General features: G+C 36.8%; 1 protein-coding gene across 6 annotated transcripts in view; it reads right to left on the bottom strand.

Annotated features, from left to right (window-relative positions):
- The window catches only part of LOC136999396 (glutamate receptor ionotropic, kainate 2-like), a 157,724-nt gene that overhangs the window by 67,324 nt on the left and 75,222 nt on the right, over nt 1-15,178 (bottom strand). For all 6 annotated transcript variants that reach the window (XM_067353353.1, XM_067353356.1, XM_067353358.1 and 3 more), the window contains exons 5-7: nt 12,567-12,742; nt 12,099-12,152; nt 11,864-12,028 (exon numbers count right to left, since the gene is read on the bottom strand). In XM_067353353.1, the coding sequence (XP_067209454.1) occupies nt 11,864-12,028; nt 12,099-12,152; nt 12,567-12,742 (395 nt within the window). The remainder of the gene's footprint in view (nt 1-11,863; nt 12,029-12,098; nt 12,153-12,566; nt 12,743-15,178) is intronic.

Raw genomic sequence — 15,178 nt, 5'->3', positions numbered from 1 at the left:
TGCACTCGTCGTTGCTCGGACAACACGATACGAAGTGCAATGACGCGCAAACAGAATAACAACAATGTGCGGCACGACGCTACGCACGGGTATTTTGAAATCGTGATCAGTGGAAATAATGAAATCGCACGTAGGACCGGAAACGACAAATTTTAATCGATGCCACGTGATCGGTTCGATTCATCGGTGAGACCGAATTGACGGTTTCGGAAACTCGTAAACTAGTGTCGGACACAAGTTAGCTGGCGCAATAACCGCGGAGTGCTCGATAGTCCTTTTGTCCTTTTACGATAGTTGATAGAAAGTTGAATTTTAGTTTTATATAATTAAATATAATGGCATTTAGGAAATTTATTAATAATATTAATAGAATCGTATAAAATAATTCAACATGCTAGAATGTGCTTTAGATATTTAATAATATTAATCTTAAAACAATCCCATTATCAAATCTCATTATTGTGTTATTTATTTGTGCAATTGTTGCATATTTAATTTTTTTCCATATAGCACAAAATGTACATTTAACTTCATCTCTTCGATCGAAATCAAATAAATTATTACTATAATCTCTAAATTTTGTTCAGACCAAATTTTATTTGTGAAATATACATATAGTATGCTGATGCAACTTCCATTACGGATGTTTATTTTTAATAAGAATAATGACATGCAAATTTTTTAAAATATTAAAAATTATAAATATTTCTTTTAGATATTACCTATATATATCTCTCTTCTTTCTAATTTAAATTTATTATTTACATTATTAAGCAACATGACAGCGATATGATGCCTGAGTACACAATATCATACATCTACCGCATTTTCATTAATAATTCGTTGAAATATTCAAACTCCAAATATTACTCATTTCCATTGTAATATAACACCACATTAATATGAATGAATGTAGGCCGCATTAATTTTAAGTGTACTTTTACCGTATTATGTCATACACTAACTGTGGATAGCTCTCATTAATTTAATTACGTTCAATCAATAATTCGATCAATAATTTTTTTATTTTTGTAAAATTGAATTATTTTTCGTATCTATTTTGTGATAGTGCTATTTATATTATTTATATAAATAATATAAATAGCATTATTATTTATATTTTTTATACGTATATAGAATTTCACAATTGTAACGCTAGCTACAAGTCGCATATTGTCAAAATGCGGACAGTCATGGAACGCCGTTACAATGCAATTGCGCTGCAGGTGCGTGCGTGCCCGCCTCGCGGAAAAATTGCACGAGATCCGATGCGTCCACCGAGTGAATTCGGGAGCGGGAAAAAATTAATGGCCGACGATAGACGACGCGGTTGTCACTTTTTTTTATCCAGTGACCGGGCTAACCGGAGGTGCGTGGAATGTGCGCGTCGATTGTATCGATTGCAGCGGCTCCGCCGATATTAAAACGTTTTATCGCTGAGCCTCATGAGATCTGACAATACAATAAAAAAACATTTTGCCCGAAGAGGAGACCATTCGGAACATTCGCTGACGAGCCGTATCAAGTGGAATTGCGTCGTGTTGCTGCGCATTTAATCTTTTTCCACATAGCACGTACATATAGTTTCATTCTTTTTCAGTGAAGCAAATCTATAAAGCAATGATAGATAATCTTGTAATTTCTAGATTTAGTTAATAAAATGTGTACTGATATGACTTTATTTGCAAACAGATAAAATTCCCATTCTGATATAAAAGTTTTAATTTTTGAATGTTTCAATGTATATTGAAAGAAATATGTTTTTAATTAAAATTTTTTTAATATATATTTTAATATTTTAATTAATCCAAGTTTCAAAGATATGTTATTTGCTCTACAAAAAAATATATTTAATTTCAAAAAGAAAATTGAGTAAATTAAAAAAAATTTTCTTCATAAAACTTTTTAATAACTCACAATAAATTGCAGAAATAAATCAAACAATGTTATTGTATCAATTACAATAAATTACTATATACATATGTTTAAAACATGAAAAGATACTTTTATAAAAATTCACTGGTTAATCTGGCATTACTATTTCTTGGAAGTTTATTTAATTTCATTAAAATAAAACGCGGTTCGCTGCATTTCCTATCACAGCACTTACGCCCTTATTACGTCGAAACGAAAACGAAGTGGACGAGCTCACGCGTATTATCAGAAATCTCTTAGTTGGATGGAAGTTGCGATAGTTGTTGCATCGTGAATACAGTCTAGTTATCCGGGGCTAATTGGAGCGTGCTTTTAATTAGCCGGAGTTCAACCTAACGTAACGTAACGGACAGAGACGGCGGCGTGGCTCTGCCTAATTGCATTTAACTCGAATGCGCATTGGGATAATTTGGAGCTATATATTTTTCGCGCGCATAATGCCCGACGAAATTTGTTGACATTACTCGGTAGATTATTACTCCAACGTAGCTGATAATGCACGTAGCAAAATTTGTGACATTCTCGCCTTTATTGCGCTCAAATAATCTGATCGTGGTATATTATGCACGAACATCTCTCGTAATGCTACTTAAAGTTTTGATTAAGCCGGTTTAGAAATTCTACCCCACTGCAATATATCGCTTGAGCAAATAACGTTCGCGTAACAAATAAGTCTGACAGTGCTTGTCTCTCTCTGCGTCAGTTTTTTCATCTTGTACATTTTCCAATATTAATGTTTTACAAAAATATTATTCTTTAACAATGCAATCGTTTCATCAGGTTTTATTCTGACCGGCTCCAAATTCATCGGGCGGTTTATTGTTGGCAAAACAAGGTCGCGCTGGGAATGAAATTTTCATCGCAATCTTTGATGAATTTTACTCGTGCAATAAATCATTTCAACGAGAATTACATATTTGGCCGCAATAAGCGTACGATTTTTCAAAAAGCTTTTACTGTACGCGCGTATGTGCGCGTAAAATACGTGCGATCATATTCGATACGAATAACCGCACGGATTGCTTCGTCGGTCGTGCGCCTTGACGTCCCGGAAATTGGCAATCTCGCGTGAATAATGAAGAAACTGGCAGTCACGTACGCCGAACAAGTGTCCGGTTGCGCCCGATTTAAGTCCCGTGTCCTGCTCGAATATATCGGCGGTCAGTCGTCGGACACCCGCGGCTCTCGTAAGTTCTCGCACCAACATTGCGGATCATTTGTCGGCGAAGGAGCCGAAACTTCGGTGCCGCCTAATCCACGATTCGTTCCCGCTCGGATAATCGCCACGGAATTAATTCGTGGAGATCTGTCATTTTGCCCGGCTCGCGCGTGTGCCTCGCTTCTTTCATCTCTTTTTTTTGAGATCCGAACTTTGCGACGAACGACGAACTCGCCTCGCGAGCCCGCCGGTTCGGCTCAGGATCAGCCTGTTCATTAGCATTTAAAGCGAAATGGAAATGCCTCGTTGAACTACTTGCTGTCTAACGGGGGTCTTCACCTTTCACGCGCGGATCAGGGTCAGAAACGTTGCAGTTGAGAAATCTGCATAGTTCACGGACGATGATTAACCCGGCGGAAATAAAATATTTCCGCATCCCTGATTAAAGACGGTGTTTTAAGGATCGGTGCATCGGTGCCTATTTATTTAAACGTGCAAGAACAATTCGCCACGGATCAATAATAATTTACAAGCGCAAAACACGCGAATGGTCTCACGTGCTACACGTATCTTCACTCATCGTAAATTTCGTCTTCGAGCGGAGCTTTTTAAGCGAGTATCCATTATCCTGTTCCGAAAAATTCTCCCTTTATCACAAAGATTAATGCCTTCCTTTTAGTCCAACGTAATTGAAATAAATACTACTCCGGACAGCGCGGACTCTGAAACAAATCTTGGTTTATGTCGCGGCATCCCACGGACGTGTTTCTTCCTTCCTAATGTTCGGCAAATAGAAATTTCTTTATAAAGTCGTCGACTTGACCAATCTTTCGCAAGCGCAGTTCTTGCAGCTGGATAACGGAAAGAGAGACGATTATGGTCCTTATCCTGTTCGCCACTGGACTGCGACACGATTTGTTTAAATCTAAAAATGTCCACAATGTTGTTGGGTGAACTCAAACATATATCGATCAGGAAGGCGTGCGATTTACTGCAACGCGCGCTGTGTATCGCATTGGCGGATGGAAAACATGAAACTATTCCGTTACGAAGAATCTGTCGATGCTTATACGCTGCAACTTGTATGACTTTACGCCACCCTTAGCGGTATGCGTTTCTAGATACATCGCCACAAAACTTTTAGAATCCTTGAATTTTTTAGCAGTCGAGCTTTCTTTTTAGTATTTCTGAATTTTTCTAGTCTCCCTTCTTTTATTATGCAAAAAATCATAAAGGAAGAAGAACATCGGAAAGGTCTTTAATAATAATATAGCATTACATGCGTGACATTCCATAAGCCGATAAACATTACAGTGGACAGCGTTTTCGATTTCCAGTGGATATTTTTCAATCTCATATTCCACTTCAGTAAAAGCATGGAAAGCGAGACAACATAAATCAAAAGTTGCATTTGATACATCGCTTTTTTGATGGAAAAGAATGCGCGATACACGTACAATAATATTATATTTCAAGCCATAGTTATTCCTGACAATATTTACTGTTCACCTCGCTGTCGCCAAATACCCAAGTCTCTATTGCATGATTCAATTTCTTTCCACTTTTCACATAACATAAATTTAAAAAAAGAAAGAAATAACATCAGCTAGTTAGCACTGTTTCCATCCATTGATTTTACGTTCAGAATTTTATAGATATATTTTTTTCGTGTTTTATTTCGCCTTTCATTTTCAATTCCTTCTATTTAAAGCGGAAAATTTTGAATGCCGTGGGACGTATTGTGTCCGCCATAATAAAGTTCTGCTGGCGAATTAAAGTTCGATCGCCATTAATCCACTGAGCATTATGAAACTGCAAATTACAACCGATCGAGCGCAAAGAATTAGCTGGGCAAGTAATATGCGGTAATGAACACCTGTATTTTATATGGAGAAAATTCGCATTGACCGTGGCGTAATGTAATGCGTTCTGTAATGATTCGTAATAATATGCCAGGCCTTTCGCAGCGGTCGCTGTAAATTGGTTGTTTGCAATCTGGTCTGATATTGACAGTTTAGCAGGCAATATGATTTACGGAATGCAACTCAATTTATACGAGTAGTTTCGTATATGTTATTGCAGTCTGAAGCGATTTTTAAGGAAAATTCGACTGCACTTTCCACCATTTTTCGACAGTTATTTCCTGCATAATTCAATAATCGCAACTTAATAGATGCGTCATAAAAAAATAATTTTCAAATAATATAATAATTATAATAATTTAACAAAAAAGTAATATTTTATACCACAAATATACGGATATTTGCAGTTAGTAAAACACGTGTTAGTTCCTTGGCTTGACGCTGCAGATTTTTCGCGAAAAGGTCCCAGCCAGGCCAATGTCGTTCCAGCCATATTTTTGACCAACCACCGCAGTCGTCGTGGAACCTACCTTCCTGGCAGTATGACTGCACCCCGGCTTGGCAAATAAAATAATAAAACCTTTCGAGTGCGAGATAGTCTGATTTATGGCGCCAACAGCAAAGGTTATCCACCGCGGCGCAGAGAATTCAGTGATTCATTGGCTAAGCGGATCGGAGAAGAGTTAAGAGAAATATGAGACAGAAAACTTGATGTCCGGGTTCTTCCTTCCCTTCCTCATTAATCCGCACATTAAGTGAAAATTTGTAATTAATGGGGCCACCCGTTATATACACGTCCTCAGACAGCTTATAAATGGACAGTTTCTTCGCTTGACGCAGCCACTCATTGTAAATAATTCTATGCGCATTTTTAACGCTAATCGATAACACTGCAGAATAAACTAAATTCTATGCTTCAAAGTTATCACACTGTACTGATTGATTTCAGATATCGTCAAATATAGAGCTCGAAGAATATATCAAATATATCGAAGCAAAGAAAATAAGTTTCAAATTTAAATAGTTAAAACAATTCGAAATATTTAAAGATTCAAACAATTCAGACATTTAAAAAATTGGAACAAATATTTAATGCACTGCAAGCAGAAAATAAACCACTTTTTGTATCTGCCTAACTTTATGTAAATGTCAATTTTTGAACTTCCAGACATGAAATTAGTTGGAACAGTTTGAACTGTTCAAACTTTCAACGCGAATGATTAACTACGTAACATGTGATCTCAAAATCCAAACTATACAAACTACTTGACCACCTCAAATTTCCTATAACATTAATAAATAATAAAGTATAAACTAATTAAAGTATAAATTATGTGCAATGATTTCTAAAACAATTATTTCTTTGAAGCATAAAAAGTTTGCAGTATATTAAAAAATAACTTCGATAAGTTATTAATATTTCACAAGATTAAAGCCTCGGTATAAAATTCCGAAATAAAGTAACTTTTCCAAAAGATTGAAGCTCGCTGTGTTATTAATAACTCTAAAACACACATTCTTATTTTATCCGAGAAAGTCGTTCGAGCTCACAAAATCTCGCAATTAGGCGCACCGGTATCCACTAACGCCGGCGGTTTCTTCATCACGGTTTGGCGTAGATCCTTCTCATTACGTTGTTACATCAGCGGCTCGCACACATTTGCCCGCTTCTCCTCCGTCCACAGGGCCGAAAAAGTCCATCTTCCCTCGGCGCGCGGTTTCCTCTCCCGTCGAGAGTGCGAAGTAAGAAGGAAGGAGAAACGCGGGCGAAAGAAAGGGGGAGAAAACGTGCTGCCGGTAAGCGCGATCAGTATGCATCTGCGGTTTCTCTACGTTGATGTAACAAGCTTCTTACCCGGCTGCGTTTTCGTCTTACTCGTTCTCGTTACATAGATTTCGATCGCTCTCCCTTTCTCTCTTTCTTCTCCCCCAACTCGTCTCTTTCTTTCTCTTTCACTCTCTGGCTCTCTCTCTTTCTCTCTCTCTCTCCCTTTCGGTTTACTTGTTCTACTTACACGGCGCTTCTTGTGTAACCACCCACCTTAACCCACGTCTATATTTTCCCCATCGAAGCTTTCACAGTGAGTCGAGAGGAGTAGAAAGGGTGCGAGAGGAAGAGAAGGCTAACCAAGTATGCCGTGCACTTATCTCGGCGGCAGCTCGCTCACTAGAACCGCCTACTTCCTTCTCTCGACCTTCGACGCCTAAACTGCGCCCACCTTTCTTTCCTTTTTCTTCCTTTGTCTTCCGCCTTCGCGTTGATTGTGACCGAGCTTTTTGTGCGACTTTGCCGGAGTTAACTCGGTCGTTTAGCGGCGTGGAAAAGGAAGGAGGCAACGGAAGTTGGCAGACCGGGGGGGATGCACGCCCAAGGTGGTGTCGAAACAAAAGCGCCACCGTAGGTAATTTCACCGCGGTCCACGTAGGTAGTACAGGCGGGTCGACGAGGCGAGAGAACAGGTTGTCCTCCACAATACAGAAGCGTTTGACAATTCGCTCGAAAGCAAATGGGTGCAAAGGCAAGTGCGCTATTATCTGAAGGCTGCTCGAGAAGATTGCCAGCAAGCTCTTGAACGTGCGGTTATTCGTATGCTTCGAATCCGGAGGGCCACCTTACGCCCGCTTCGAAGAGTTTTTAACCGCGCGACTTAAAAATACATTTCGTCGAATTAAAATAGTACGAAGAGAGATTGCGCTGCGCGTGTAAAATTAATTATTAAAGTATACGCAGAATAATTTCTCGAGACTTTGAAGAACTTGAATTTGTCATTGCTCGCGCAATAACATTGTTGTGCGGAGATAATCACTTTTAAAAGCGAAAGGAAGTCTTAGAAAAGCACGAACACCTGCGCTCATTTCGCTAACAAGATAACATAATAATAACAGTCGGCTAGCTTCTGTTTCTTCTGCTACCTTTGTAGCGTCTGAGAAGAATACAAAATCAAGAAAAGTATGTGCGTCCCAATTCGCTGTAATTTTTTATACGCGATAAATATACATATAATACCATACTTTATGTTATCGGTCATTTTAATGTTTCAAGCGGCATCCGAATTTTTGGCTTTATTTTTGACTCGACTTTCCGCGAACACATCTTAAACCTTACTCTCCCTTATCTCGGCAATATTCCCGGACAATTGCGCGAATATTTACTCAGAAGCGGTGGACTCGCACCCCGCAACGCTTGATAACATTTTTGCGAGCAATTAGAGCATGCCGAAACTGCTTGTAATCCCGCTATCCAGCGTCCAAAAATTCCAACAAACAATAAGCGCGGAAAATTCCATTGTAGAATAATAATCTTGAGTAGCGCCACGGAAGAAAAGTGGATTGCACAGCGGCGCTTCTTGTGAGAAACTTTAAGTTTCATATACGGCAACAGTGAAATATAGAAGTGACTTATCGGGATATTTTCGTTGAATGCTTTTAAGCGCGCGCGTCCCTCGGCTCGATTTTAAACTGTATATTACATTCAAATATTACGCCACCGCGCACTACTGTGCCGCTTCGGGAAGTTTAACGGCTGTAGCGGAAGTAATTAGAGAACTCTTTTTCTCGTAGACCTGAACCCGGACATTTTCTCATGAATTGTAAATGCGACCAAGTTTTTTAATCTCAGTATCGCATCTGGAATTTCAGATTGTCTATTTACAATTCGCTCTCTGCTGTGAACGCGACGAACGGAAGAGAATATTTGGGTTATCTCAAAAATGAAAGAGCGAGGGATTCATACAAATCTATTTAGTTTATATCTCTTTCTTCATAATTAAATTGTGAATAAATTATCAAGTCACTACCATAAAAAAAATTTTTTTAATTTTTATATTTGTTTTAGAACAATATATATTTATGAAAAAAGAAATTAAATAGATTTAACATTTGGGGCAAACATTGAACATTTGAACATTAATTCTGAAACAACTTTAAAAGCAACATCAAACACTTTGCAACTGCATAAAAGAGCATTTTCCGTTCTTTCCATTACAAAGCAAGGTAGCAAAATAGTGACATTTCCGAGGAAATATATATTTCCCGAAAATGGTAAATATGTACTTTTAAGGAAATGTTATTCTATCCTTCCAAACGGTCAGACAAAAGATCGCGTTTTTCTGTCCAACCCGTTGATATTCCCTCGGTTTTGTTATACATGCAAATAGCCCTTCAGAATTCCTGAAATGTTGGTCCCTTGGGACGCACGAGATTGGAGGGTGCGAAAAATAATAATAATCATGAGGGACGCGCCCGAGGCGTAGCATTGACGCTCTCGACGAAATAATATCATTTTCCTTCTTATTTGAATTATTAGCAACGATTTCAAAGAGACATTTTGTGCAATCTTCCTGTATTGTGCGCAAAACGTTTCCTTCACTTATTGTAAATATCGCGTATTTTGCTTAAAAATGAAAAAGGAGTTGATGTTTATAAAGAAACGGAAATATGATCGTTCAATTTCGCGAATCGTCTACATATTTGTGGAAATTCAGTGCGAGATCACGCGCCCGTAAAATTGATTTATTTATTCGAGTTTCAATGCGGATTATTTGTATTGAACTACGAAGAAGTACAGATAAAGCAGAGAGATAGAAAGCATATCAATCGCATGATATATGTAATATTTTACGAACCAATTTCAATTTCAAGCAAGAAGATAATTTTAATTTCAAGCAAAAAGATTTTTTTTTAATATGATTATTTTTTTTAAATATATATTATTATTGGTTATAAACTGGCGATAAAAATCAAAATATTATATGTATTGTATTTTTGTATAATAAATAATAATAAATTATAAAATAAATATTATCCATTATACACTACTCATTTTAGCTTTATGTTATTGTGTTAATAATTATTAAAAATAATATTTTGGAAATTGTACTTACACAATACAAATTTTTAATGAAAATTATACGATTCTACTATTTTAGCTACAATTTTATGACAAGAGAAAATTACAGTATTATTATAGTTATTAAACAAATTTTTATGTTTTCGTCTAGTAAGTTTTTTAAACAGAAAAGAATTCAAGAATCTTAAGAACAAAAGTTCCATGAGCTCTTAGATCTAAAACTTGAAAACTTGAAAAGCCGATGACATCAAGATCATAAAAAATGAAGATTCAAGAATTTCTCCAGTGTGCAAAGGTACAAAAACTTAAGAGCTGGAAACAGCAAAGCTAAATAATCTATTTTTAAATCTAAAAAATTCAATGAAATTAATGTAATAAAAAGGTTAATGTATAAAAATTAAAAAATGGCTCGTAAGCTCGAGAGTCTCTGATGGATTAGAAGCTCGATTAAATACATGTGGCTTTCTTGCTGCGTATATACAGTGCTTCGTTGGCACGACATTTTCAGCGCGTTCACGCTTGCACGCATATGCGTGATACGAAACGCGATTACGGGACGCTGTCGTCGCGACGCGGCATCGGTGGAGTTTCACGAAGTCGTCGTCGCGACGACGCTCTGATCTACATCTAAATTGGAAAAAAAACGTTAAACTTACACGCAGACGTTGCAAACGCGTTGTATTCACGATGGACATTATTTGCGACCGGCCGTGAATTTTTACATATATAGCGGATGTTAACGCGTAATTCTGTTACGTCATGAGTCGAAAGAGCTATTCCCTTCCTCTTTACTTCCTTTTTTTTTTAATGTAATTATTTTTTCAAATGTATATTATTATTATTGGTCAGAAACTGGCGATGAAAATCAAAACATTATATGTATTATTTTACTTGAGTATAATAAATTTGTAAAATAAGCATACATTATCCATTTTAGCTTTATGTGTTATGTTAATAATTATTTGAAACAAATAATATTTTGGAAATTGTACTTACACAATGCGAATTTTAATGAAAATTATTATTACGTATATGTAGAAATATATTAATGAAATATATAATTATGAATCAATCAGAGAGAAAACGTTATACAATCACGTTATTCAATCTAATGTTATTCAATCTACATGCAAATGTAATTTCTTTTTCCATATGCATTACGAGAGAATCATTATATTATAATTTAATATAAGCATCGCAATAACTGGGGAAATATGTATGCACAAAGTATGGAATCAAGCGCCAGATTTCCATTTTTTCATATCGTAATATCCGAATATATTACAAGAAATTTTTGCAAAAAAATCCATGATTTTATCCATGATAGGTCGGAGCTAACAGTAAAATTATAATAATAATTAAATAAGAATAAATTATAATTTATTATTATTTTTTAATTTTAAAGCAAATTTATTTTTATATGTTGTACGTGATTAACGGTTTATTTCGACGACCATAGCCATAGCAAGACCTTGTTAAGCATAATGAAATAAAATAGCTTTTCCCATATTTTTCTACGATTTTGTTCTTGTTTTGAAAAAAGCTTATTATTATCGATATCCTAACAATGCGATTATCCGCAATGTGGTAACGCGTGCATTGTTTCGATTGACTTTTAACGAATTTTATAGATCCATAAAAGCATCACAACAATGTGAGCTCATCGACATTGAAGCTGCGCGTATAGTAATGGATATGCAACGCGACAATAAATTGTTTGACATCCTTCATCCAGGATCTTGCCAATCTTTCAAAGATGCAATGTCATCAGCTGCCGCTTCGCGATAAATTCTGGCCGATAAAATGTTATTGCGAAATGAAAGTACGGGCGTCTCTCGCGGTATACGCTTGTTATATACTTTTGTGCATATGACGCGAAAAAGTAATCGCAAAATGCGATCTTTTCATATTCAGAGATGCGTTTCTATATTCATACAGACTTTTTATTCTAAAATCGAGACATAGTCCCAAATGGTTTTTTTTTTTTTTTTTTTTTTCTTCAAACACAGCTGTCTCGCAATGCGCGAATTTATAAACAGGAAACTTATGTATGCTTACCTGAATAATTCTCGATTTATTGAGGATCGTGTTCCCTCCCGGCTGATAGCGTTCCATGTCCCTCAGGATACTACGTACGCCGACGTCGTCCGCGTCGACCAAACGAAAGGCAGTGATATTGACAAAATTGTACTTGAAGTCCTCGAGGTCGAAGGTTTCGATATCCTGCGCAAAAGCGAGCGGACGAAATCGAGTGGGTCTTCACTATGCGTTTCAATATCCCTAGGGTACTTACGAAAGTCGTGAAGAGGTAGTGGTACTTGTAATCATTCATCTGCAGCTGCAGGATCTGCAATGTGTGCAAAGCGATACGGTCAGTTGAAATCGCTCCCGCAAAATGGAATATTTAAACTACGAGTCGGTGATTTTTTTTTCTTTCAAACCAAAATAATTCTCAATTCTTCATCAACAAGTTTATAATTAGCAATTTGTCATAGATTATTTTTGAACATAATACTTTATATCGTGTGTACATCTTTTAATTAATTTAAAATTGTTTTTTTCTCTCAGCAAAAATTTACTTGGTTGTAATTTTTTTCATAATCGTTGAAAACATTTAATTTCTGATATCTGTGAACTTTTTAATTTAAAATTTTTTTAAAGCTATAATAATTGTTTCTTAAAATATCTATTATTTGAAATAGATATTCAAAAAATTACTTATAAATAATACCAAATGCAAGGAGTGTGTGAGTAGACTCACCATTCGTAGAAAATGATGCATGTGTTCGGGCTTCGTGTCCACGATGAAATTTTGAATTTCTTTACTCTTCATTTCGGAGAGGACCTGCCTGTACGAATCGGGATTTGCCTGCCTGAGATTGACTTCGATGTCACGGATTTTCGGTGATCTCACCAGCCCCCGAAACTTCACCAATCCTGAAAATTAAGATACCGATTGGTATAATAATACAGTAACATAAAAAGTTAATATAAAAGATAAAAAATTAAATATAAAATGTAAACAACACAAAGTTGCGAAGCTACGATCGTGGATAATGATGTGTGGGAATCGTTTATTTCGCAATTTTTGCAGGAATTATTAGGTCGGTCGCTTAATGGCACGGAAACCCGTGAATCGCGTTATCCGATGAAATCAATACTCCCCAGCGCCTAAGTAATCAAGGTATCTGACTTGCAGGTCTTCCGGGGGGAGTAGATTCTCGTAGCAGTTCCCCGGCAAGTTATCGGCGGGAACTTTGGCTCCTGAGATTTCGGAGTGTGCCGGGACAGACGGCAACATTTCGGTCTGTCAGGTCTCTTCGGACAAGAAGTGCTGAAGTCGGGATAATCTTTCAAGGTAAACTCCGCTCCGTGCAAACGATTCACGCTTGATTGACGCGCTCAAATTTGCTCAACAGCTTTGATGTCGTGCACATATTCGCGTATATCGATACTGGCATCGATGGATAAGAAATCGCCGCGTGTTCTATGGACCGTGATGACGAATCATATGACAGATAAGCACGATTTAGTATTTAAAAAAAATGTATTCGCTTAAAAACTTCTAGTGATACAAAAATAAAATTATACATGTCTTCAGTCGTCAATTGGATTAATTAGAAGATATTAGAAAATAACCGTTATTTACAAATTAAATATTCCAAAATATCTAACATTTTATCAAATAACAAAAAATATTAGATAAAAGCTATTCTGCGTAAATCACTATTGTTCTATTAATAATATTGGATCGATTAATGATATTCAGAAAGTTTCTTCGGATGTTTCGATAAAAATAAAAGCAAAAATCCGAAGGAAATGTTTGATCAACCCTGTATAACGCTCTTTTATTGAAAATAAAACAAAAAATATATTTAAAATTATAATTGCCTTTTAAGAGCAGTTCCGAGTAATTTCAGACAAAAAGTATACTTTGTCATGCATTCTCATTCAAGTGTCAGCAGTAAATAATGCAGGAGCGAGTAAGAAACAGAGTTTAATTGAAGCCGTGTTGGCGGTAACTCGAATAAGACCAGAATGTTCTCATGTAAGCAGATTTTGTATCCTCGGGGACGACACCGTGTGACTATCCCAAGCAACACACTGCGAATACATCGTTGCAATAGCTCAAAGTTAAGCGCGCATGTTCCGCTGGTAAGACCACTACCATGACAGCCGACTATAATATCGTCGCGATATAATATCACGTCGTGCATGAAGAAATAGATACTGCGATAACAAGATTGTTTGCACGATAACGTAATGCAAATTCGAACGTGGTGACCTACTTCGCGAATATTAAGCAACTTGTTACTTATCGATGTTTCGACATTGTTATTGCCTATGTATTATCCTATTATTATCCTTCCTTCGCAAATAATTAATAAATTGCGACAAATTGTCACAAGTGTTCGACTTCCGAAAAACTTCGCAATTACTCGAAAGCACTTCGTGCGCGATACTGAAAGACAGTTAAAGAGGATAGTTAAAGCTGTGAAGCGTTCTCCTCTCTTTATCTCGTTCTCTCTCTGCTTGAGTTGAAAATAATAAGCAGAATATTTCTCGCGGTTTCTGGCGTGACTCGTTGCAGCTCAAATTATTAACACTCCGCGTACATCGGGGACAGACTTTCATGGGAGTCGTTTGAAACGGTGGTTTTAATTAAAATAGCATTTCGTACGTTCCTCCGCTTTTCGCAATTTCACGGGCGACACGCGAGAGAAAGGGAAAGAGAGAGAGAGAGAGAGAGAGAGAGAGAGAGAGAGAGAGAGAGAGAGAGAGGGAGAAAGAAAGAGAAAGAGAGCCATTTCTTTTATGAAATTGACATCGTGAGAAGCTATAAAACACACATTATCACGAGATACATTTCAAGAGGTTACAATGAGAAGACAGTCTGTGAATATCCATCAAAGTGAAAAAGCGAGACGTCGTTTACGATCGTGCAACGTGAACTGCGCGCCATTTACAGATTGCTAACTAGGGAATTAACGTAGCTCGACTTAATGTTCGTTGTTTAGCGAATACCGGGGAAGATTGCGTTTCTAGGGAACGAGATGTCACATGCGAAAATGCACGACGCAATTTCTCACTGCCAACCGCGTCGCGGTTTTGGACTTAACGGCATAATATTATCTACCTTTCGACGGCGAGTGTTATAGTAATTTATAGCCTTACGTTCACATGTCCTTTTAATGAAACGTGGAATGTACAAAAAGATATTTTATAATATTTTTGCACAATAATTAGCAATAATTATGTGATAAAAATAGAAACGACACAGATCACTACTGACTATGAGGGAAAATAAGGATCTGAGGATTGTCGTACGAATCTTGAAAAAGAATTTCACCGATATAATTGGCTGTATCACTT

Source organism: Linepithema humile, chromosome 4, assembly GCF_040581485.1.
Source record: "Linepithema humile isolate Giens D197 chromosome 4, Lhum_UNIL_v1.0, whole genome shotgun sequence".
In the NCBI taxonomy this organism is placed as follows: domain Eukaryota; kingdom Metazoa; phylum Arthropoda; class Insecta; order Hymenoptera; family Formicidae; genus Linepithema; species Linepithema humile.
This window is presented reverse-complemented; position numbering and strand designations above follow the sequence as displayed.